This window comes from Grosmannia clavigera, assembly GCF_000143105.1.
Source record: "Grosmannia clavigera kw1407 unplaced genomic scaffold GCSC_146, whole genome shotgun sequence".
Classification (NCBI taxonomy): domain Eukaryota; kingdom Fungi; phylum Ascomycota; class Sordariomycetes; order Ophiostomatales; family Ophiostomataceae; genus Leptographium; species Leptographium clavigerum.
Genome location: NW_014040795.1, coordinates 16160 through 38367, shown reverse-complemented (window position 1 = coordinate 38367; position 22208 = coordinate 16160). Strand labels below are relative to the sequence as shown.

The 22208-nt window shown below is 49.5% G+C and overlaps 4 protein-coding genes across 4 annotated transcripts; 2 read left to right on the top strand and 2 right to left on the bottom strand.

The window, feature by feature from the left end:
* Positions 1-1320: 1320 nt before the first annotated feature.
* On the top strand, positions 1321-3907 carry CMQ_5910 (aldehyde dehydrogenase; the record flags this gene model as incomplete). The annotated part of the gene is made up of 7 exons (XM_014316556.1): positions 1321-1419; positions 1478-1490; positions 1552-1944; positions 2010-2593; positions 2652-2906; positions 2978-3720; positions 3781-3907. The coding sequence occupies 7 exons, from the start codon at positions 1321-1323 to the stop codon at positions 3905-3907; spliced, it is 2214 nt and encodes a 737-aa protein (XP_014172031.1).
* Positions 3908-4432: 525 nt separating this feature from the next.
* CMQ_5889 (GDP-mannose pyrophosphorylase a) lies at positions 4433-6683 on the bottom strand (the record flags this gene model as incomplete). The annotated part of the gene is made up of 4 exons (XM_014316535.1): positions 4433-4675; positions 5213-6388; positions 6475-6531; positions 6612-6683. The coding sequence occupies 4 exons, from the start codon at positions 6681-6683 to the stop codon at positions 4433-4435; spliced, it is 1548 nt and encodes a 515-aa protein (XP_014172010.1).
* Positions 6684-7317: 634 nt separating this feature from the next.
* CMQ_5868 (dynamin family protein) lies at positions 7318-10184 on the top strand (the record flags this gene model as incomplete). The annotated part of the gene is made up of 3 exons (XM_014316514.1): positions 7318-7398; positions 7444-9894; positions 10119-10184. The coding sequence occupies 3 exons, from the start codon at positions 7318-7320 to the stop codon at positions 10182-10184; spliced, it is 2598 nt and encodes an 865-aa protein (XP_014171989.1).
* A 548-nt stretch (positions 10185-10732) lies between these two features.
* On the bottom strand, positions 10733-13254 carry CMQ_5880 (cell division control protein; the record flags this gene model as incomplete). The annotated part of the gene is made up of 3 exons (XM_014316526.1): positions 10733-10840; positions 10930-12284; positions 12648-13254. The coding sequence occupies 3 exons, from the start codon at positions 13252-13254 to the stop codon at positions 10733-10735; spliced, it is 2070 nt and encodes a 689-aa protein (XP_014172001.1).
* Positions 13255-22208: the final 8954 nt, after the last annotated feature.

Genomic DNA, 22208 nt, shown 5'->3' with positions numbered 1-22208 from the left:
ACAGTGCATCACGTTATATGACCGCCACGTATAGCCTCCTTTAACCTTCACACCTTGTCTTCCACGTCTTGTACAGAGGTCCCTCCTAAAAGAAAGGGCCCACCGCTTTTCCATAGTGGTGGCAGTATACAGTGATTATTATTATATATACGGAGAAAGCTATTAGCGATAGCTCGCTAAAGTTTAGCAGACTATCTCACTAATGTGTTCCGCTTATTAATATAGTTACAGGGCTCCCAGCACATAAGACTGCGCTAATAGATTGGTGGTAAATACAGTGTTAATAGAATATACCCACCTACCTATTTTGCCAAAAGCGGTGAGCCCTTTCTTTTGGGAGGGACCTCCGTACTGTGCTAATAAATGGAGGTACGAGCGCTGCAAAGGCGGTGGCAGGTGTGGCGTACGGTGGAAAGATACTCCGTAATCACAAGCCATATAACATGAGGGTGCATCTGATTGGTTAATAAGGGACCCACCCATGCAAAGTTTTACTATCTCGAATAGCTGCATCTCTTACTCTACTCTCTTGTAACTACGGAATCATCCACAGATGGGGGGCACCTTTGGCTATGTACTCAGTAGATTATAGCTCTTGTTTTAGTTGTGGGATCGGGGCCTTCCGGGCTTAGCTTGTGAGCTTAGGGCGAAAATGGACTGATATGCTGGCTTAGAGGATCGTACGGGTGTCTTTTTATGCGCAGGTTGGTACAGTGACTCAGCGATCGGAGGTAAAGAAAGAGAGGGAGAGGCCCAGCTTAGAACCATGAAGCATGTGTTCTCTAAGTGTTAAAACTATCTGGCTGCATATTTCCAGACAACACAGAGTTACACCCGAGCTGGCAGGGTTGTATTACGATATCAGTTAGCTTAGCCTGCCATAAGCAGCTGTCATCCAAGAAACGAACGGAAGCCGTGGCGGCCTTACCAATATCGAGGGAGGGGGGGAGACAGCCGGCGCACCTAGAAGGCCGTTGCCGAATGGCAGAAAGAAAGGCCGACTTTCTCCTACGACGTTGAGTCGAGAAACGGAGTGATAGTAATACGCTAATACTGTCTTACGACTGCGGGGCAAGTTGTACGTCGTAGACAGCTCCCCCGCACGCTGGCATCCAATTCGAAATACCCTTTGTCGGCAGTTGCCAATGGGCGGCCAGGCCTCGCAGGCGGAACGGGGTGCAGGTCGAAGAGCTGGGCAGGGAGGGGCTAGAGGCAAAGCAGATTTTGTTCCAAGAGGCCGGCATTACGATTTCCGTGGCATGCCTGGACATTGATATCGAATTGAACCTGTCGATAAACATTGCACCAGGCCCACTGAAGATGTCAACACAGGGCTCTACCACGGACGCGTCCAGCAAGATGGGCAGCAAGAGGCGAGCACCGATGAGCTGCGACCGATGCAAGAGCCGGAAGACCAAGGTAAATCTCGTCCAATCTGCGTCGCTATCATGGTAGCTACTGATACATTGACTGGCAGTGCGTGGATCCAGGTTCGTGCTATCTTGGGAGGACGGAGGGGGAGAAGAGATACATGGGCTGACGGTCGGATAGTCCCAGGACCTTGCAAGTTCTGTGCCAGCATCGATGCAATCTGCCATTTGGATCCGTCGCGGCGACGGCAGAGGCCATACTACCACGTCTCTGAAGAGGAGTTCCGCTACATGACCAAGGCGCTCGAGCACTTCCTTCCTCATGTCGAACTCAGCCTGCAGTCGCTCCGGGAGGTCGTCCAGTCACTCGATGCTGCCAACCCGGCCAACCGCCCGTCTGTGGCCGTGTCAGAGGCCTCGTCCGACTCGGTCGTGGTCCTCAGTGACGATCACCGCACGCCACTCTTCGACCCCTGCCCTGTCAAGGCCGAGGAGAGTGCTGTGAGTATCAAGGAGATCGATGAGATGCACGGCAAGCTGGGTTGGCTACGCATCGACTCCAAGGGAACATACCGTACGTACCAGAAGCTCTCGAGGCTGCTGAGGCTGCCGTCCTGCTGATAATACTTCTGGACGCAGGCTACGTCGGTGCCGATTCCGGATACACCTTCCACGCCGCAGTGCGGTCGCTTTGCCAGCGGCGTGAGCCCGAATTTTCCTGCAGCAGCGACCTCGTCCCTCCCTTTACCGCTGCGCCTCCGCTGCCACCACCGTCGCTTCCCGACTCATCTGCCGGGCGAGTCTCCCCCGGCCTTTCGGTGCAACATAACCAGATCCACAGCCAGCAGCGACACGTCCGCACTAGCCTGTGCCGTGTGCAGATCTTCCTGCCGCGCCGTGACCTCTGCGACCGCTGTGTCTCCCGCTTCTTCCGCGACATCCAGTCCGTCTACTGGTTTGTCTCCGCCGAGCGCTTCTATGCCGTCCTCGATCGTCTATACGCTGGTGACCTTACCAGTGCGACGCCCGCCACCCTCTGCTCGCTGTACGCCGTTTTGGCCCTGACGTGTGAGAGCGAGGCTGTTCAGGCTGCTGAGGCCGCTGAGGAGGCTGCCGCTGCTGAACCGCCGCCCGCCGCTCGATATCTATCGCTCGCTAAGATGCTCGTGCCTGCACTCTGCGACGAGGCCGACATCGACAGCGTTCGTGCCCTCTGTCTTCTCGTGCGCCATTTCTGCCGCCTGCTGCCTATTCCGGCTCTATCCGCTGACGTTTCTCCAGGGCCTCGCTTTGCAAAGCTCCTTGTTCAGCAACACCGCCTACATTTACATCGGCGCTGCTGCTCGAATCGCCCTCACCTTGGGCCTGCATTTGCGGAAGACCATCGAGCCCAAGGGCTTTTTGCAGCGTCAGGTTGACCTGCGCCTGTACTCCACCCTATTTCTCCTCGATCTCGACGTCGCCCTGTGCTACGGCAACCCGCCCGCCATCACCGAAGACCATGCCGCCGGCAAGTTGCACGACCTCTCCGAGCAAGTAAGATATGCCGGCCATATCCCGTCCACTCCTTCTCCCCCCTCTCCCCCGTGCTAACCGCCCGCCTGCAGATCCTTAGTCCGGGCTCGCACATGCCGCTGCACTACCTCACCGTCTCCTGCGAGCTCGCCCAGATCAAACGCCGCCTGGGCCGGCTCCTGTACGGATGTGACTCGGCCGTGTATACGGCACACACCCCGCTCTCCGATTGTCGACCGTCCATATCGGCTGTGAACGATGTGCTGTCCGTGCTGACCGAATGGTATGCTGCCATTCCGCCCCATCTATGTGACGTCTCCAGAGCTGCTCCTTTCCACCAGCGCTCCGTGTCTATTCTGCATCTGCGCTATTGGAGCGCCACCATCTTTGCCACCCGCCCCTTTCTATTGTACAGTGCCTTCCATCCCATAGGCCTTGCTGCTCTTCCGCCTGCTAAGCGGGCCTCCTTCGAGGAGTTTTCTACTACCTGCATCGAGGCTGCAAGGAAGTCCCTGGCCGTAATAGGCCTCATGCGAGATGCCGCCCTGCTTAGTAGCCTGGTCACGCTGGATAGCAGTTGCCTAATTGAGGTACTCCAAGTCTTCTTGCTCGCCCTAGCCCGCGGCCAGAACGCACGTGCCGATGACGTCCGCATGTGCCTTCACACTTTGCAGAGTATGGAGCAAGTCTTCTGGACACATCATATGCTCACTGAGGTCATGGCCCAGCTCAAGGAGAACGGCCTGCTGAATGACGATCGCAGCTTCAGCCCCCAAAAGGAATCACCGGAAAATTACTTTCTCGACATAGGCCAGCAACAGCAACAGGATGAAATGTATGTTGCCCCCACGAAAGGGAGATATATGGACGCATTCTCAACTGACTACGTGAACAGGATGTCGGGTGTCATGAAGGCCTGTTTTGCTGATCTCAATGACCCTTTGTATTCTATGCACGATGACGGCACTGATTTCGGCCCCATGCTTAGCGAGTCTCTGCATGATGACCTCTTATTAGCCTAGAGACAAAAACAGTATATTTTTCGACAAGTGCAAGCCTCAGTAGACGCCGTTTGCGGTGGCCTCAACGCCACAGCTGTTCGGCATGGCGTCTGCAGGACCCCAAATGTCTGGGAAACATCTGCTCGATCACGTTTTCTGCACGTTTCTCCACGTCAAAGGCATGGATCCAGTCGTCTCGAGAGATGCTACTGCTGTCGGATTTCTCCTTCACATTTTTTCTAGTCTGTCTTGTGCCACATGTCGCGCGTCACCTCACCCGTCTTTAGTACTACTGTAACGCGGTGATATCTGCAAGACGAGTAGTTAGTCAGCGTGCATGTTATGTGTATGTATAGAGCTCTTTCTCACTGGATGTCTTAGTGCGTCCGCACATGCCGCTGGCACGGCTCTTTTCCCGGCCCGTCGTAGACACACGGCCACTTTTGCCCGTCCTCCATCATCTGTGCCACGCGTTGTATACTCGTCGGCATGAACGGATGGGTGGCATCTCCCGGAAAATTGATACAGGTCTCAGCAGACAAGCTTCTAGTCGACCAGAGCCGGCGTCTTCTCCACGATGACCCGAAACATAAGCACCCAGCCCTCGAGAACGATGTATACGTCTTTAAGGCGGTCGGGAAACGATAAGGACTCCTCGATGTTGCGCTCGTCACGGTGTATTAACATCCAGCAGCAGTCTGAGCTCTTTGGCTTGTCCTCGTAGCCTAGCACCCGCGGTCGTGCCTGAGAGCGGACGCCGTCTGAGCTGACTACAACGTCGCCATAGACCTGCAGAAAGGAGTGTGTCAGTCGGCATTGGAGTCTGCACTGACAAAGTTACGCGCCATTTCCTAACCTTCTCGCCTGTCTTGAGCACGATGCCTCCTCTTCATGGTTCTATAGGTGAATAGGGACTTCAAGCTCATCACGAGCACATGTCGCGCATGGTACGTGTCTTATTGTCAATCACGTCACAAATGGTTTTGTCATCTACTCGGTGCCCGAAAACTGAGCCTGAGATATGAGTAGATGCGACAACACATTACGCATTACAGCACCTTGTACTTTGGACTCCGTACTTTATTCGGCTGTCTAGCGAACCCTGAAGGTCAGATCACGCGCTTGATACGACATCCATCAGAAAGCACGCTAGTTGCGCTCCCACATATATGATACCTTCTTTCTGCGTGCCACTCAAGATATTTCCATTGGTTACAGCGCCCTGTTTACATAATGATCTCGTTCGTGACATCCTGAAAAAGTTAGCAATTGGAAGATTTGCTTCTTTGTGTCGTCGAAAGGCAGATGGGATCGGCCGCGACTTACTCTCTTGAGCTCTTTGAACGGTAGACACACGCAGTTTTGCACGCGGACCTCATCACCAACTCCGCACTCTTTGCCGAGTATAGTGATGGACTGAACCTTGACGCCGTTCTTGATGATGCTGGTACTATGGCTTGTCACGGGCGTAGGTGTTCCCTCAACCCGCGCCCAGGCACCAACACGGCTGTTCCAGCCAATTATGGAATACAGCACACAAGCATCGTGCTTAATCTCGGAATCCTCCAAAACAACAGACTCTTTAATGCGGGCGCCTGCACCCACGGTTACACGAGGCCCAATAGAGACGTTGGGACCGAGTTTCGCAGTGGGGTCAACGTGTGCGGTAGGGTGAATAAAAACAGGAGGGATAATGTTCTCACTGTGCTCAGCTAGCTCCTTTGAACCGCTCTGCCATGCCTTTTGGAGGTAGAGGGCATTAGCAGGCACGGCAGAACCTGCTGTTTTGATTTGGCGCCAAAAGTCTTTCGTCTCGTAGACAAAAAACTGTTTGCTATCAGCCATATCTGAAAGAATGTCCTGTTCGAGACGAATGACTTCAGTCGTCTCAGACTCGTCATCATCGTATTCAATGAAACTGCTCTCCAGATTCTCAGATGACGGATACGACACAAGGCGAGCAGGGCGATCTCTGCGCCGCTTGATAGCACTGCGAATAGAAGGAAATATAGCGTCGGTGCTGAAGAGGTAGACGCCACAGTTGATCAAATTCGAAATGTGGCTTTCGGGTTTTTCAACATAGTGTAGTACACGACGCGTGTGGTTGTCGGACACGATGCAGCCAAAGTTGGAGGCCGCGTCTTCGCTAACCCGAGTGCCGAGAATGACCGCCTCTGCATCCTTTTCAACGAACATCTTTAGCATTTCGTTCAAGGGAAATGAGCAGCAAACGTCCGAGTTCAAAACAAAGAGCCGCTCCGGTCGGCCTTTGAGTATGGCGTCCCGGAAATGGTACAGGCCACCAGCGGTTCCGAGGGCCTGGTATTCGCGCAGATATTTGATGGAGAGGTGAGGGAAACTAGTCGAAGCATCCTTGATGAAGTCGCGAAACACCGACTCGTCATAGTAGCCGATCAGGTACACTTCGTGAATTGAAGGCACTTTTTCGATAGCCGTCAGGCAGTGCCAGATAATCGGGTGTCCGGCTACATCAAATAGAGGCTGTAGATACATTAGCTGGACAGTACAACCAGACTATGTCGAAAGCGTGCAATGTGGGTGTATCGGAAACAAGCAGAATCTCTTACTTTGGGGACATCTAGAGAAAGCGGGCGGAAACGAGTACCACGAGAAGAGCCGCCTACCTACAGCACCATTGTTAGCAGTTTTCCCAGTTTTGATGACAGTAGGCACTTCGACCATGCTGCAACACAACTGAACCTACAAGAATAACTGCTTTCGTAACAGCGCTAATGCCATTAACGTGCCTCTCGCGGTGCGGAATTTGAAGCGACATGATTCTGCGAAGACAAATAGAAGACAGTAAGAAAATGACGATGGAAATTGTGGCATGAACTCAATAACAGTTGGCAAGCTGGCCCCATTCGCAACACATTTATGTGGGTGCCCCGCCAATCGCATTCTTATTGCACGCCCCGTGCTAGGCAACTCGGACAATTGGTTCTGCCGGGGACCGTCAAGCCCGAGCGAGACTCTACGCTGTCTCGGCTCTTAGTTGCATACTGTTACCAAGTCACCCATAATTACTAGCCAGATCTAACATTCCTTATTGAAACACCGAGCTCAGACGGAGAATACTGCTTGCTTTGTTTGGCCCGCTCTGGATTCCCTTCTTTACTCCCCTTTTATCTTCACCTTAATATCGTCCCTACGTCTTTTGACCATCTTCTTCTAAAGCATCGCATCTTGTCTCTTTGTCTTTCGCCGAACCCAGCACAGTAGCCCATTGCATTAGCTTTTGGCAAGCTTTCGGTCGGCTTCGACGTACAGTTGGAGCTCAATAGTCGGTCTTAGTGGCCGCAACACAGTGCTGAGAAAGCTAACTCCATGAACGATGGCTGGTCTCATAGTCAAGTCAGAGCCTGTAGCCCCACTTATGACAAGCATAAGTTATTCTCATAGAAGCAACGATGGGGGGCTTATACTACAAGGGGCTGTCGCTTCCAGCAGTTTGCCTGAGCCCGGAGGCCGGTTCTCCCGCTCTGGTGCCCGTAAGTATCCTAAGAACCCCCAGAAGACTGTTGTATCTAACGCAGAGAACAGCAAGCGTGGAAACTAGGTCTGCGTTACACACTGTCCGAGCGAGCAGTGACCAAAACATACTGAACGGCGATGACGATGATGAGCCTGTCCTTATGGAGGTTAGGCAAATCAAGTCGCAGGCCGCGGAGAACATGCTTGATCGCCTTCAGAATACGGTAGCGGCAAACGTCAGCTTTGTCTCTCACGGCTTCACTGCCATTGGTGATAAGGTGAAGGAACTTAACGACACCCTTGGTGAGCTTCAGGCGCTGGGAATCCAACATGTTACCAGTCTTCCAGAGCTGGTTTTGGTTGGAGACCAGTCGGCTGGGAAATCCAGTCTAATGTCTAGTTTTTCCGGCATCTATCTGCCACGCAGTGAGGGAGCTTGTACCAGGTGCCCGGTCCACATTCGGCTTTCTGGCTCACATGGCGGGTCTTGGTCGTGCCGAATATCGCTACAACAGGACTACGAATATCGCCCGCCTGCTAACGTCACACGTGCCAGCCCGTTTGGGCCGTGGTTTGAGCAGCGCAGAGACATCAAAGAGTTTGCCACGTTGGGTGATCCAACTCGGATTGAAGAAACTCTTCGATGGGCCCAGAGAGCTACCTTGAATCCTAGCAGAGACCACAGTCTGTACAAACCTGGGATTGGCGAGATTTGGAAACGCTGCCAGGGACTTGATCTCGAGTCAATTCAAAACGAAGCTGCCTTTAGTCCCAACACAGTTGCACTCGATATTTTGGCTCCTGGTCTGGCAGATCTGAGCTTCTATGATCTTCCAGGGGTATTTACAAGTGCGAAACAAGACGAAGATCAGTACTTGGTAAAAGTCGTGGAAAACTTGACGGCAAAATACATTTCTCACCAACAAGCAATCATTCTTTGGGCGGTTCCAATGAACGCCGACCCGGAAACGTCTTCCACCTTTTCTATTATACGAGCACAGAATGCCCAATCCCGGACAATTGGTATCATGACAAAAGCCGACCTACTTCCTCCCGGTCCAAGTGCGCCGTCACAGTGGACGTCAATGCTCCGTGGCGAGCAGCATCGCATTGGGCATGGATATTTCATGACCGCGCGCCCGGTAGTCACGCAAAATCTAATTCCTGACGATATGGTACCACAACGAGACCCTTCCCGACCTGCTGACGATCTAGAACGCCAGGGTGCGTACGAAGAGGCTTTTTTCAACAAGCAGCTCCCTGGGCTGGCGAATCAAGAGTGGCGCGAATGCTTCAAGGAGTTTGAGGACAGATGTGGCGTCAGCCGCCTCGTCGCTTTCATGTCTCAGCAACTCGGTGCCGAATTTGCAAAGTGGTGGGTTTATGAACAACATAGGCTGCGTCCTGCCATATTCCGGCTACTACCAAGAAGATGTACCTTGTACAAGCTTGTTTCTGACTGTTTGCCTATTAGTTTACCTCAGATCAAGGAAAAGGTGACTTCAAAGCTACTGGATGTAAACCGCGAACTGGCCAAGCTCCCCGATATACCAGAAAATCCAGAGCTGGAGGTGCGCCGCAGTCTTGCAGATTTTGCCAGCCGCATAAAAACAACTTTGGAAGGTGCATCATTGTCGCCGTTGTGGGGGGACGTCGTCCAGCAATTTCGACATGAGATATTAGATCTCAAACCGCGATACATCGTCAAGACCGAAATCTCGCCACTAAATAGACTCGATACAAACGGCCGGATCGACTTAACACATGTCGACGACTCAATAAGCTCAACACTATCTCCAAGACTGTCGCACGACACAAGACGCCGTCGGTTAGATGAATACCTAGAGGGTCCGGATCCTCATGGTCCCAGCACACCAAGTAAACGACAACGGGGAGAGGGCCCGGTGAAAGCAGAGATACCGTCAGAATGCAGCTCTACTTCCAAACTCCGCGCTAAATCCAGATCGCTTCAGGAGGTGCGAGCGGTGATCGCTTCTAGGAGCAAGCCAGGGATGCCAGGAATTGTCACCGAAGATGTGTACAACTCGCTTTGCATGGAAGCTGTGAGACCATGGAGGGGCCCTCTTCAACAGCTTTTGGATAGGACGTATCGCCTTCTGGACAATACGCTCCATCAACTACTATGCGAGGCTTTCAGTAACTTGCGGGAACGGCTTGTCTTCAAGAAGGCAGCTTCAATTTTGAAGAAGTATATTGTTGACCAATTTCATTCCGTGAAGGACGTGTTGTTGAAAAACTATGCGCTCGAGACCCGAAAATTTTACACGTTAGACAAAGATAGCCTCGCTAGACACGAGCACGCCGAGGCCAAAATTTTGGCACGACACCGACACTACTATCGGATGGTTGCGTACCTTGGAGACAAAGCATCTGACCGATCACCACCTCGGCCATGGGAGCTGATGGCGGAAGAAGAACGAGCTCGTGAAGACGTCCGCATGAATCAAGAAGCTACAAAACTCGGCCCAGACCCGTTCAAGGCAGAGCTGAGTGTATGTGCCTATGTGCGCGGCTATTACCTAACAGCGAGCACACGCTTTGTTGACACTTGCACACTGAACATCATCTCTGGCCTTATCCCCGATGTTACCGAGTCACTTTCTAAGTGGCATATCGACAGCCAGTTGGGGGTTTTTGACGGCATGAGTAAGAAATTTTCCACCCTGTTTATCACGTTTCCCGAACTTTAATACAACTGCTAACTATCCCAATACAGCCTCCCAATCCTTTTGCGATCTTATGGAGGAAGACAAAACGACAAGCGATAGACGAAACGGACTGAAAGAAGACCGGCGTCGGTTTCAACTAACAATGGAGTCGATTGAACGCCTCGAAAACACCGGACAATACTTACAGAGTTATGTACCCGACATTTAGCCATCTATAGTTGAGCTTTAGCTAAAGAACCATTAAATCAAAACGCAGTAGCATCGGGAGCACTTGGGATAGAAAGCATTGCAAGAATCGTGCCTGTATTGAAAATGACGCCAAGTGAACAAAAAAGAAAGAAAAAAGAAGAAGAAAAAACAGACGCCTAAAAATGCACTCTATGCCTCGTCGATTAATAAAGAATTTCAAAACTAACAAAAAGCAGTGGAGAATGCGTCAATTATGTCGCCGTCCATTTACTTTAGTGCGCGCCTTTCCGGGTGGGTGTCTTCAGAAGAGAAAACAAACCCCCAAAGAAGAAAAGCCGGGCAAGTAAATAAACAAATGAGACATGATCAGTGAAACGAATGTGCTTAGAAGGACGGACTGAATGGGGTGTCCTCGCCGATCCGACTTCGTCGATGTCGGCGCACTCTGCTAACGGGGTACCGACCATAAAGCTCATATCTCTTCATCGATAAGGGACTGAACATCTCGTGCGTTCAAAAGTATACGCTTTCCCAACTCTTCAGGAGGCTTTCCATCGCGCACAGCACCAAAGTCGAGAATCTGTATTGTACACAGTTAGACAAACTACCATTATCGTAAAGCAATTGACAGGCGAAATAGCAAAAGTGCAGCGGGGACCAAGAAATTACCTCGACATATGTGAGATTATCACGTTGAACAGCTGCCACACAGCGTCTTTCGTCAAATTTGACCTGCCAAACACCACCGAGGTCTGTCAATAGATCTTGGATGCATTCGCCGGTTTGAATATCCCACATTTTGACAGTTTTCTCACTGCCAGAAATGACCTTGCGACAGTCATGCTGAAAGCAAGTAATGGCGCCCGTGTGTGCTGTAAGTGTGCTTTTGCATCTACCCGACTCAGGGTCCCATACTCGCAAAGTACTATCTGCAGCCGCCGAAACAAGTTTCTCGTCGCGCAGGTCCAGAAGGCCTACCAAGAGGGAATGCCCTTCTAGCGTATGTAAACAGGAGCCAGTGTCTAGATCCCATATCTTGACATATGAATCCATGGAGCCTGAAATGCAGCGGTTACGCTTGACGTCAAGAACGACGCTGTATACCCGCTGGCTATGCCCATGTAGGACATGAAGGGCTTCTCCCGTGCTTATCCTCCACACTCGGACAGTGCTATCATAGCTGCCTGAAACAAGAATGTCGCCATGAGCCGCAATAGACCGAACAGAGCTGGTGTGTCCCGCAAGAATTCGGATAAAATAAGGACATTCTGAGTCATTTGCAGGAGGGCCAGTCTGTATATATCGTCTTGATCCTGGTTCGGGCAATCTCCAGACGCGAAGTTGATTGTCGCGAGATCCTGTGATAATCAAGGGTTTTGGGGGCATCAAAACAGGGTTACCGTCTTCAATCCTGCCGGTGTCGCTTGGCATCAAGATCTGAAGGCAGCGGACTGTTGACGTATGTCCATAAAAAACCTGAGTACAGAGTCCCTTCTCGATATCCCAGACACGAACAGAGCGATCGGTACTGCCAGATACGAGAATATTGCCCTCATACTGAAGAGCCCAGACGCCTCCTTCGTGTCCCTCTAGCTTTTTGAGCAGCTTTCCAGTTTTGGTATCGTATACGTTGATGAGCGTGTCATCACTACCCGTGATAATCTTGTCATCGTCAAATTGCAAGCACGTGATAACATGTCTGGGATGTGCAGTAAAGGCAACATGGCCGGGTTTGACTTTCCCACTGGTCCAGTTTTGCCGGATCATGTGATGGCGGCGATAGAGTGACTTGAAAAGGTGAAGTTTCCTTAAACTCGGAATGCCGATTTGTGGATCCGGAACAGCAGCCGCAGCAGCACTTGCAGCCGATATTGGTCCTTCGGACTTGTGTAACTGTGGCCAAGGGTGGAACTTCTCGTCTCTTGCAGCCTCCTGCGCACTAGCTCGGCGTTTTGATCGCTCAGCGCTAGGCAAGGAGGCAATTGCCCGTTTTCGTTTTGAATTTCTAACCCGGTGAGGTGTGTCTGTTTTTGATGCCCGGATAAGTTCGTTGTCAGTTGATATCATTCGGTTGCGCTGACTCAAATCTGCTTCGCAACCTTCTGGTCCCACTGGGTCCTGCCATCCCCATCCTTGGGCGATCGCCCTTTGTAATTCTCCCAGAGACAATTCAAAACCATCTCGGTCGAAAATTTCCTTCCATCCAGTCTCATTTGTGTCGATGACATTTCGCCAGTGTTTCGATACTTGGGCAGCACGACAAAGGTCGCGATAACCCAAATACGATAGAACGTGAAGACTCAGCTCGACTGGGAGTCGCCTAAAAAAATCGCATTTGAGAGCCGGATTTACGACGTCCGCAACCATGTGGAGGGTTTTCCTCGTACATCTTCGTAGAAACTGGTACATCATGAACGTCTTCATCTCGTTCGGCATAGTGTCAAATTTCTCCAGCATGGATCGAGTCTCGAGGAAACTTGGCTTTGCTTGAGCCACTCGGGAGACTGGGCTCTGCTGCGTGTATGCGTCTTCTGCTGCCGTCAGCTGAGTTGTATCAGCATCTTCGGTGGCCTGCGACTCATGTGGCCATGGCAAATCATGGCGAATCAACTGCTGTGAGAATGCCACATCTTCGAGTTCATCATGATCGTCATCCTGTGAGTTTGATGGCGGGTGAACCGCGGACAGTGTGGGCGAAAGACGCGGGCTTGGTAGGCTAGCGTCAAGAACACCCACATTGCTAAGTATCCTGGGGTGCATGGCCCTCACTGTCTGCTGGAGAGACTCATCGGCATCAGTAAATGGCTCGGCATCTGCATCCATAATCGGCGGTGTGGCCACGGTATTGCTGAAGACTGTATGTGAGTCGCTACCGGTCGGGCTGCCTGTGTCATAGGCAGAAACGGGTTGACTAATAACCAAGTCCCCTCCGTCGTTGGGTCTGCCTAATCGGAGCGGACGAAGCCTAGAGATACGATCAACATCGCTTGCCATTGTGCCTGAGTTGTCTGGTGTGGCAGGAAATGAGGATAGCGTGCCTCTGGTAGACCGCTCTGCTTCTTTGTTCCTGCTCTCCTTGCGCCCATAGATTGTTGGCCCCAAACGGCGGGGCGATTCTGGAAAAGCAGGTAGGCTTGAGGTCAAAAGAGATTTTTTCGTAGTGGTTTTTGGCGACAAAGCCACCGAGTTGGAACGGGTAGATCTTCGGCTGATACCCTCATTCGGGGTTTTTGCTGAGCGTCTAGGGGACTCATCACGAACTGACGTATCAGAACTAGAGTCCACTTTGGTTGCGTCTTGATCACTTTTAGTTTGTCCGGCTTGTGAGTGCGCTTCTATCAGCTGCGGATCATCCTGGCTATAATCGAAGGAGTGGGACTTGGGAATTTCATCAAAGGACGACCATGCTTCGGCGCCGGGGAAACGGTCAAGATCAATTGTGAACTTCGAAAGCTCCGGAGGCGTTGGTTTCGTAGCGAGAGGATATTCTTTCATGTCACGAAACTGCAGAGATCGGGGCTCGCGGACATAGAGCGGGGGATATGATCGCTTTGTTGTTGTGGTAGTTGTGACTGTCTTCGTCTCGACACACTCTGCTACCTCGAATTGTAACCGTGACCCTCGAGAAGGCACAGTATCCGGTGCTTCATCCCAGCTGACGGAAACAAGCTGACTAGATCGTGGCCGAGAGACCTCCGTAGTCTTTTGCGCGGGTGGTGGCGTGCTCATTGTGTGAAAATAGCAGCAAGGGTTGCGAGACAAAAAGGCAGGTTGATGGTTGTTGGATGATAGGGGGGGTTCAAATGTAGGCAGCCTTTGGATTTGGAGAAGGTTGGTTTATAGGAAAACCGCGTTCGCTTCCTTGCTACTGCCATCAAAGATCAGAAAACATACTGGCAGGATACGGATAGGAATGGCGTGTCCCAGACGCGTTGGTTATGCGGACCGAAGAACAGAAAAGCCACTCACGTCGGGTAAGGTTTCTTTCACCAGTTTCCTAAGCACATGCCTCACATGTTTCGGTCCTGAACTGCTCCCAAATAGGCTACACAGTTGTGATCAGGCGAGATGAATGAACTGCGGGCAGAACATTGCTAAGAGAAATGATAGGAAGAGAAAATAGAGGGGATCGGTGGCCACAAAACACAGACGAACAGAAAGCAGATTCAAAAACCTTCAATAGAAGAGGGAAAAGGTTGATAAAGTCGAGGTTGCGAAAGTATAAATGACAAGCAGATAATTTTTTGGTAGGAGAAAGCCGGTGTCGCCTTGTCTTGTCCAAGTTTTCGTCAACCTAGTTTAGCCGGGGAGAACATAACAGAGAGTACGGAGTAATATGCGTGTGATGAATTTATCGCTCCTTGCCTTGACCGAATAAGCATGGACCACTTAACCGCCAGGCGCCAAATCGATGGCTAGGCTCCTCACGTGCCACGCCACCAAGTCTTGATTGCGACAAAAAGCATCATCCTAACATGGATTACGGAGTGGTTGTGTGTCCTTCTCTTCATTTTTTTAAAATCGAGAAGCCTATTGCCACTTCAATGATTGATGGTATTGTCAAGCATTGGAATCCGCCACACTGTGGCCCTTCCGCCCCACTTGGCCGTACGGGCCTGTAATTGGTCAGAAGGCACAAAAGCGGGGCCTGACACTAGTATTAATACGGATCCCCAGAAGGGTCGCGATGTATCTATTTCTTCCTTAGTACACAACACTCTTTCGCCCACACTAGACCCTATTCAGCCTCCTGCTCCTCACAGTGCATCACGTTATATGACCGCTACGTATAGCCTCCTTTAACCTTCACAGGTATCGTATCTTGCGAGTAATATACAGATTACGAGTGTACCCCACCCCGCCTTTGCCACTTGTACTCCGTAATAGTAAGTAATTCAAACGTCTGCTAGCAAACCCCCCGATAGCCAATAACGGCCTGCTACATGTGAAATGCAAATAGCCCATACAAGAAAGTGAGACTTTCAAAAACGAGTTGGCACCTTCTCTCACCAACTATCAATTGCTCTTCAAGTCAGCAGCGGCACCTTCCCAATTTGATACGTTAAGACTTGCCTACCCAATACATATTATATTAGGATAAAAATAAGTCGAAAATTCTCAAGCTGCCATTTCCAACTCCCCGGTGCAGCATTGCATGTATCTAAGCATTGTCAATCGAACCAGCATCCTTTGCCAACGTTCGAACAAATCGTCGACGTGTCAATAGCTCAATCGGAGTGGGTTTTGTAGAGTCGCCGTCTAACCTGTCGTTTTTTAAGGCAAGTTGCTTGGTTGGGACAGCCGTTGCTCGCTTGCCGGCATTGCCAAAATGTCTCTCAAGAACGACTCTATCAGAGTCGCCACCGTCGCAGCAGTAGGGACAAATGACTTCGACCGCAGCGTTTACTTACACTAACTTTACTGGCTACGTAGCTAAGCGCTATCCTACAGTCCAGGTACGAATTCGTGCTCGGTATATCGTTAAGGATTAGACTAACCCGTCTTAAGAAATGCGTTTCCGTCAGAATGCTTTCGAGTCTTCGCCCGCAAGGCAATCACCCTGAACTATGACCGATTGATCAAACCCGACACCCCAAGCTTACTCAACAATGAATCTAGCTTGAACAACAATGGCTCCTTTGTTTTCCTACAGAAGTGCAATAACAGCTCTCTGAAAGGCCTACTTACCTTGCTAGTATGTACCACTTGTGTCTTTTAGCACACACTTGGTCAACTTCTGCTCTCTGAAAGAGTTTTATCTATTATTTGCAGGCACTGACTGGCCCGTGCCAATAAACCTCAAGGAAAAAGAATATTTCCCCTTGCTAGCGGAAGGCCTGATGAAGAAGCTGTATATGTGCACTTTCGAGACTCAAACCAGGGATTTTTCCGCCTTGCTCGAGGCATACGAACTTGATTTCTCATCACGACCATTCAACAACTTCATTCGTATAACGTTCACCGGTCGGACAGATAAGCAGATTAGTTTCCTCCAACCTACCGCAGGTTTCCAAAGCCTCTCCAATTTCTTATCTCAGTTGCCACAACAAGAGGGTAGGGTAGTTTCAATATCTTGGAGACCAGAATATCTGCATATGAATCTGACTCTTATTTAGGACCGACGTATAACGCCTTATTCGCTTGCATTGTCCCGAATACTCACCGTATAAACCTGGACAGAAAGTCTGAATTTGACGTCGATGCAGCAATACAACTTCTAAGACAGAAGCCAGCTTTCAAATTCTATGAAGTATCTACCATATTGTATGTAGGTGCCTGTATGGGCCCGGCTTCATGTCTAATTTTGTTAACGTCCCGGTAGCATAGGCTTGGAAGGACGTATTGAAGAGGCATCGCTTCTACACAAGATGACTTCAATGCCCGATTTTGGGAATGATACATCTGACGAGATGATAAAGGTATTTTACAATCCTGGCTCTCCGACCATATGCTAGACTGCTGCCCGCAAGTCTGAAATAGAGGCTTCAAAGAAGGAGCACAACATGTGCAACAGAAGTGCTCGTGAACGGGCCAGGCCACCGATAAATTCGGCGGTTTTTACCAATTGAAGAGTGCGAACTAATACGGAGTGTGAGCAGCAGAGTACAGCTTCTCAACCCCATGAGCGATTTATGGCTGTAAATGCTTCCGAGAGCCTGGATAAGTCACACTCTTACCAGTCCATCGAAGAGAGCTACATAGGAGCCCGGCACAAAACCCTTTTCGTTCAAGAACAGGAAAATAACGACAGTGGTCTTTTCAACTACTACTTTTCTAGCCCGATTGTCAGTCCGGTCTCGAGAAGAGCTACGCCGAGAACCGAACATGATCGATAGGATTTGTAGCCAAGACACACTTTTTCTTCCTCTACAAGACAGTGATGGCATCTTTCTACTATATGTTGTACGCGTAAAAGGGAAAAGCCGTTCGTAAGATACTACGAACGTCGTACGGAGCTAGGAGAAACCACTATGGAGCAGTCGCTGTTGCTCAAAGGTGCTGACTGCCCCTGGACCCACTTTTATATCGGTATGCCCAATCGGATCACTATGTTTTAGACCACCTTCCCCGCAAATGCACTGTAATTAGCTTAGTAATTTATCCGCTGTTTTCGCCGTCGTCCGACAATTTGCATCTGGAAATTTCAAGACAGCAGCCACTTGCCAAACGTTCGTTGTGATGCACGCCAATGCGATAGCTCGTGTTTCGACCCCAGTGTTTTAACTCTTCTGCGAAGCTTCGAATAGCCCTACTATCTCGCGACGGACGCGTGTCTTGACAGCTCTCCTGCCGAGCTGCCGAGCTACCGAGCTTTACATAAAGAATATGGGAAACTGCGGCTCTTGTTTGGGCAGCCGTCGCAAAAGCGTCGATGAGGATGTAAGAGATTATCAACAGACACCTAGCTTGGATTTAAATTGCGGTAGTCGTTGTAAGTCGACAACGACGATTTGATTCGTAGGCTGATCCGCACTGCCATAGGACGATGAGTCTCGGCCTTTTTTTGACGACCCCGATGCGACTCACTATGGAAGTTTTGGCGACTCAAACCTGAATAACCAATGTGATGCACAGGAAATGCAAAGGGAGCTTGAAGCCTTGCAAAGGGTAGTAGCCCATACATCTGAGTAAGTACTGCAATTTCAAAGGCAAGTCAAGGGTGAGATACTAACATACATTCGGCTCGAATTAGTAACATGGTCGACGTTTTCGAGATCACTCAGCCCAGCTCCAATCTTCGCGGTATATCCAATACCTACGCACTTGGCATCCCAGACGAACGCCTTATGCGATATCAGAGTTTGCTTTCTAAGCTCTCACCCTTGGAGGAGACAGATGGTGAAGCACAAATTGAAGACAATGACGAAATCGAGAACACAATAGAGCCGCAACGAGACTTTCTCCCAGACACAGCTGATATTTCTGGGCCTTTTGTTGGTAATTTTGCGGATGCTGCAAAGGCGGTCTTTTAATCCGCAGTGATGCCATACCATCTACGGAGTACAACTTTGGAACCGAAGTATGCCTCTCCAACCGGCTAGCCGACTTCACAGGTGTGTATGAGCTAATAACATGTCCTCAATTATTTTTCGGGATCATGCGTCTCCTAGTGTTCCCCATACCATGTATATTTAGATTTATTGCCGCCACTTCTGGCATTTCCTCGTTTGTCTTCTCTACCCTAAATTTTCGAAGCTTCAGTCACAATTGATACCCAGTTTTAAGTACTTGAGGCGTAAAGTGTCACACTGTCTGTCGTCTTTCATCCAATGTTTCCTTTTTTTGTACCATCTTGTCAATTGCTAGTAGGTACTGTTTTGTGTCAGTGATTGGACTTCATCCGCTTAAACAACATTTTAGTGCCCCAATTCAGAGCTCAGCACCCATTTAGCTACAGCCACGTGCGCAAGCTGCTTTGCTATGTGGAGACCCTAAGATAGCACCTTTGTTCTAGCTTCAATTTCGTCCCGCTTGGATGTGGCCAGCTTTCTCCGGCGTCTGTAATCATGGTTGGGAGGCTCAACGACGTCGGCAAGCGTGTATATTTGTCTGCTCAACTTCAGAGTACCATGCACAACCTGAGAGTCTATACTCTCGAAAAACGGTACAGCTACGAAATATACTCCGTACTCCATTCTTTACATAATGATCCAACATCAAACTACTTAAATTACACCCGTCACTCACCTCTGGCACCTTTCTATGAGAATCTGTCCATAGTCGATCACTTTCTGTCTGCATCGCAACTTTTATCTACGTGGGTGACTTGTATGAAGCCTCCCTCTCCAATACTCCTAAACTTGCTTTAGTACCAGTTTCGTATTAAGAATGTCATGCTCTCCTTACGTTGAAACAAGTTAGGACATCAATTTACTGTTGCTTTCATAGTGAGTCAAAGGTGAGGCTTTACTTTGGTTACAAGAGGGTGTCGGCAGCGGCTCACGCTGAACTTCTTTAGTTGAAGTGTAATGTAAAACTCAACGAACTTTCTATCCAGCCAAGAAAAAAAAGAAAAAAGGACGGATGGTCGATAACTCCCGCGCGTTAGTTTTGCCACCTGGAGATACTGTGCAATGGAACCAACTGTTATTCCCTTTCCATTTCTTGGTAACGTTGTTGCCCTGCCACGCTCAAAAATGGCTGAAATGGGCTTCGGTTTTCTTTAAGATGTTTCATTACGCCGGTCAGTTATCATGGTTGGTCCAGGGCAATTGAATGAGGACTGAAGTGACAGAAAAGGGAAGAGACAAGCAAAGAAGACGAGATTACCCGTAATATACAGTGGCGAGGGTTGCCTGAGCCCTCTCACTTTCAATGCTCCCATTAACTGCGCATAAAGTATGATGTGACACTCGTCGAGTCTATTGTCTTGCTGTTTGACCTATCTCTACCTCATACACAGTTGTCATGCCGAAAATAAACCCTTGCTCAGGAAACACTCCTTGCCCGTATTTGGTGATCCACATAAATCTTGCTGACGCGGTCATCGATTTCTTCAATCTCTCTCTCTGCCTTTTCGATCGAAGCTGGTCTATTTCCTTCATGTTTCCATCGCTCAACGTCTTTGACTAACTTATCTAGGCGACGGCGCTTCTTCTCCATCTGCTCGCAAAGCTTGCATTGGCCGTCTTTTAATACTGTCATGTAGACAAGCTTTAGTCCACATGTCTCTCCGGTTCGGTATTCTTTGGTGCATTGCTGCCGAAAGTTCCCCCACTTCCAGTAACCACAGCTCCATAGAGTCTGCTCAAAATAACACATGCTCAGCTGTCGCTTGCGTTTCACGGCAAGATGCAATTCTTTGAATACGGGACTTGTCAGCAGTACCCACGATAAGAGCAGGGCATAGTTTGGTGTTGGTATGAGCACCCTGCCCTCTTTTTTTTTTGAGCTCAATATGTGTGCGGCCCTCTGTAGGCGCTACTTACAGTAGCCTTGCCTGGCATGTATAGATTGTGGAATCGGCAACTTGAATGAAAAGAAACGAGTTTGCGTCGCCCCGTCGACTCTCTGAAGTTGCGTGTGTTTAGGGGCTTTGAAGCTAGACACTATCATGAATACTATCCTATCCGTCAACAATAAAGGCTTTGCAGGATACTTATACATCGCCACATCCTTTACTTCTCAAAGGTGGGTACCTTTAGACAACACATCAGGCAGAGCCATAAGTGCTCCAACGCCAGTTGGAGAGGATCACTATGATCGCCTCAGAATACTTTCCAACTTTCAAAAGACCAGGGGTAGCTTCTGGTGCCACCCTAACAATCCCTTTGTCTACCGACAAATTAGCCTTCGCTGTTCCCGTCCAGAGTCTTTCTCCATGGTCACATTCGATGGAGCCACGTTGAGCATGGTTCAAAGTCCGACCTGGCTCGACCTCCCCCCACCACGCCATGTATTCCGTGAACCACACCGTCCACCCTTTGTAAAGCCACAGGTGGATGCCACTTAACTAGCAGGCAAGTTTTCTCGTACCTAGTTTACTTAAATTCCTAGTTTGCAAAAGAATATATTTTAATTTCACAACCACTTTGCTGCTTTGGTTTTCAGACCACCTGCATTGAGAGAAGCCGGGTCCCATTCGATTAATGCTAGTTCTAGAAATATCTCAAGTTCTAGCCTACATGAAACCTACTCTTCCCATACTCCCATTTTCATATCGATTTGCTGTACAGAAATTGGCGTTTACCCACGCGCAAGCGCGCGAGCGGTGCATGCATCAGCCTACCATCCCTCGCGTGCCTACGTGGTAAAATCCCCCGTCACTGGAGACCGGACAGCGGTAGGCTTTCAGCTTGTTCACATGACTATACGTACATTATGCGTGCATTATGAGCGAACGGATTTGCAAAGATTAAGAATGTATAGAGGTGGATATCGCCAGTCAATAGGGTCCAACGCCGATGCTTTCCCTCTTTCTAAGGTGTGAACGCATGATTTGACTTCTCATTATTGCATAATAGTTGGCTACGTATTAGGTGATATATTTACACCTCGAAGCTGAAATTTCTTTACACGGCGTCATCAATCTCAGCACATAAGCGTCTACTACACTTTTTGAAACTGACCATTGTATTTGCTACCCTACAGTAACAAGAACTCAAAAGCATCAGAGAAATCGCAAGAAAAACGGGAATGAAAAGTCATTAGAATATGGATATGAGATTTGGTTAGCATAGCTGTGATTACCACCACCAACAATAAGTCTAGAGGAAGATTTGAACGGGGCACTGTACTCCGTACACTCACTCGTATTGCACGACTTCACACGATATGGGTGATTATACTCCGTATCTATATGGGCGGGTATAAAGACACGTTTGTACGGAGTAAAGCAACCCACAATGTATTGTAGATGTATATCCACACCGGGTGAGTTTAAGAATAATCCCCACACGTGTATTCGGTCAGCCGGCTGACTATAGCATGGAGAAAGATGATTATGGGTCAAAATTGGTCAAAGATGCAACAAAGGGTCAGACCGCGGGCGAGCTCAGATGTCTAATAAAATGCAATTTATCTATCGTTGTTAACGCTACCGCCAGCAACAGTGAAAAACGTGGCATCACACCAGTAGCCCCTCTGCGGCGAAGATATTATAGTATAAGCCCGCGTTGTTTGATCCTAGTTGGACAAAACTGATGGCTGCACGCGATGAGTTGTTCTGAGAATTGCGTCCTGGGATCTTTTTTTTAGCACAACTGCAGCTGTTGCGAAGTACGCCACAGCATAAGGACGGGACGATAAGAAGTCGAGATTGATGCCATGCCCGTTCAAGATCAAGTTTTATTTTTCATTTTCATTCTGCTTGCACGTCGCCAAAGCTGACTAAACGGATTTTGGGGGAAAAGGGGGGGGTGGTTGTGACAATCTACTACACTGTATTTATCGGGCTTTCTACGTTTACGGAATAATTATGTGCTGGCTTGCGTGCACCAATTTGCCCG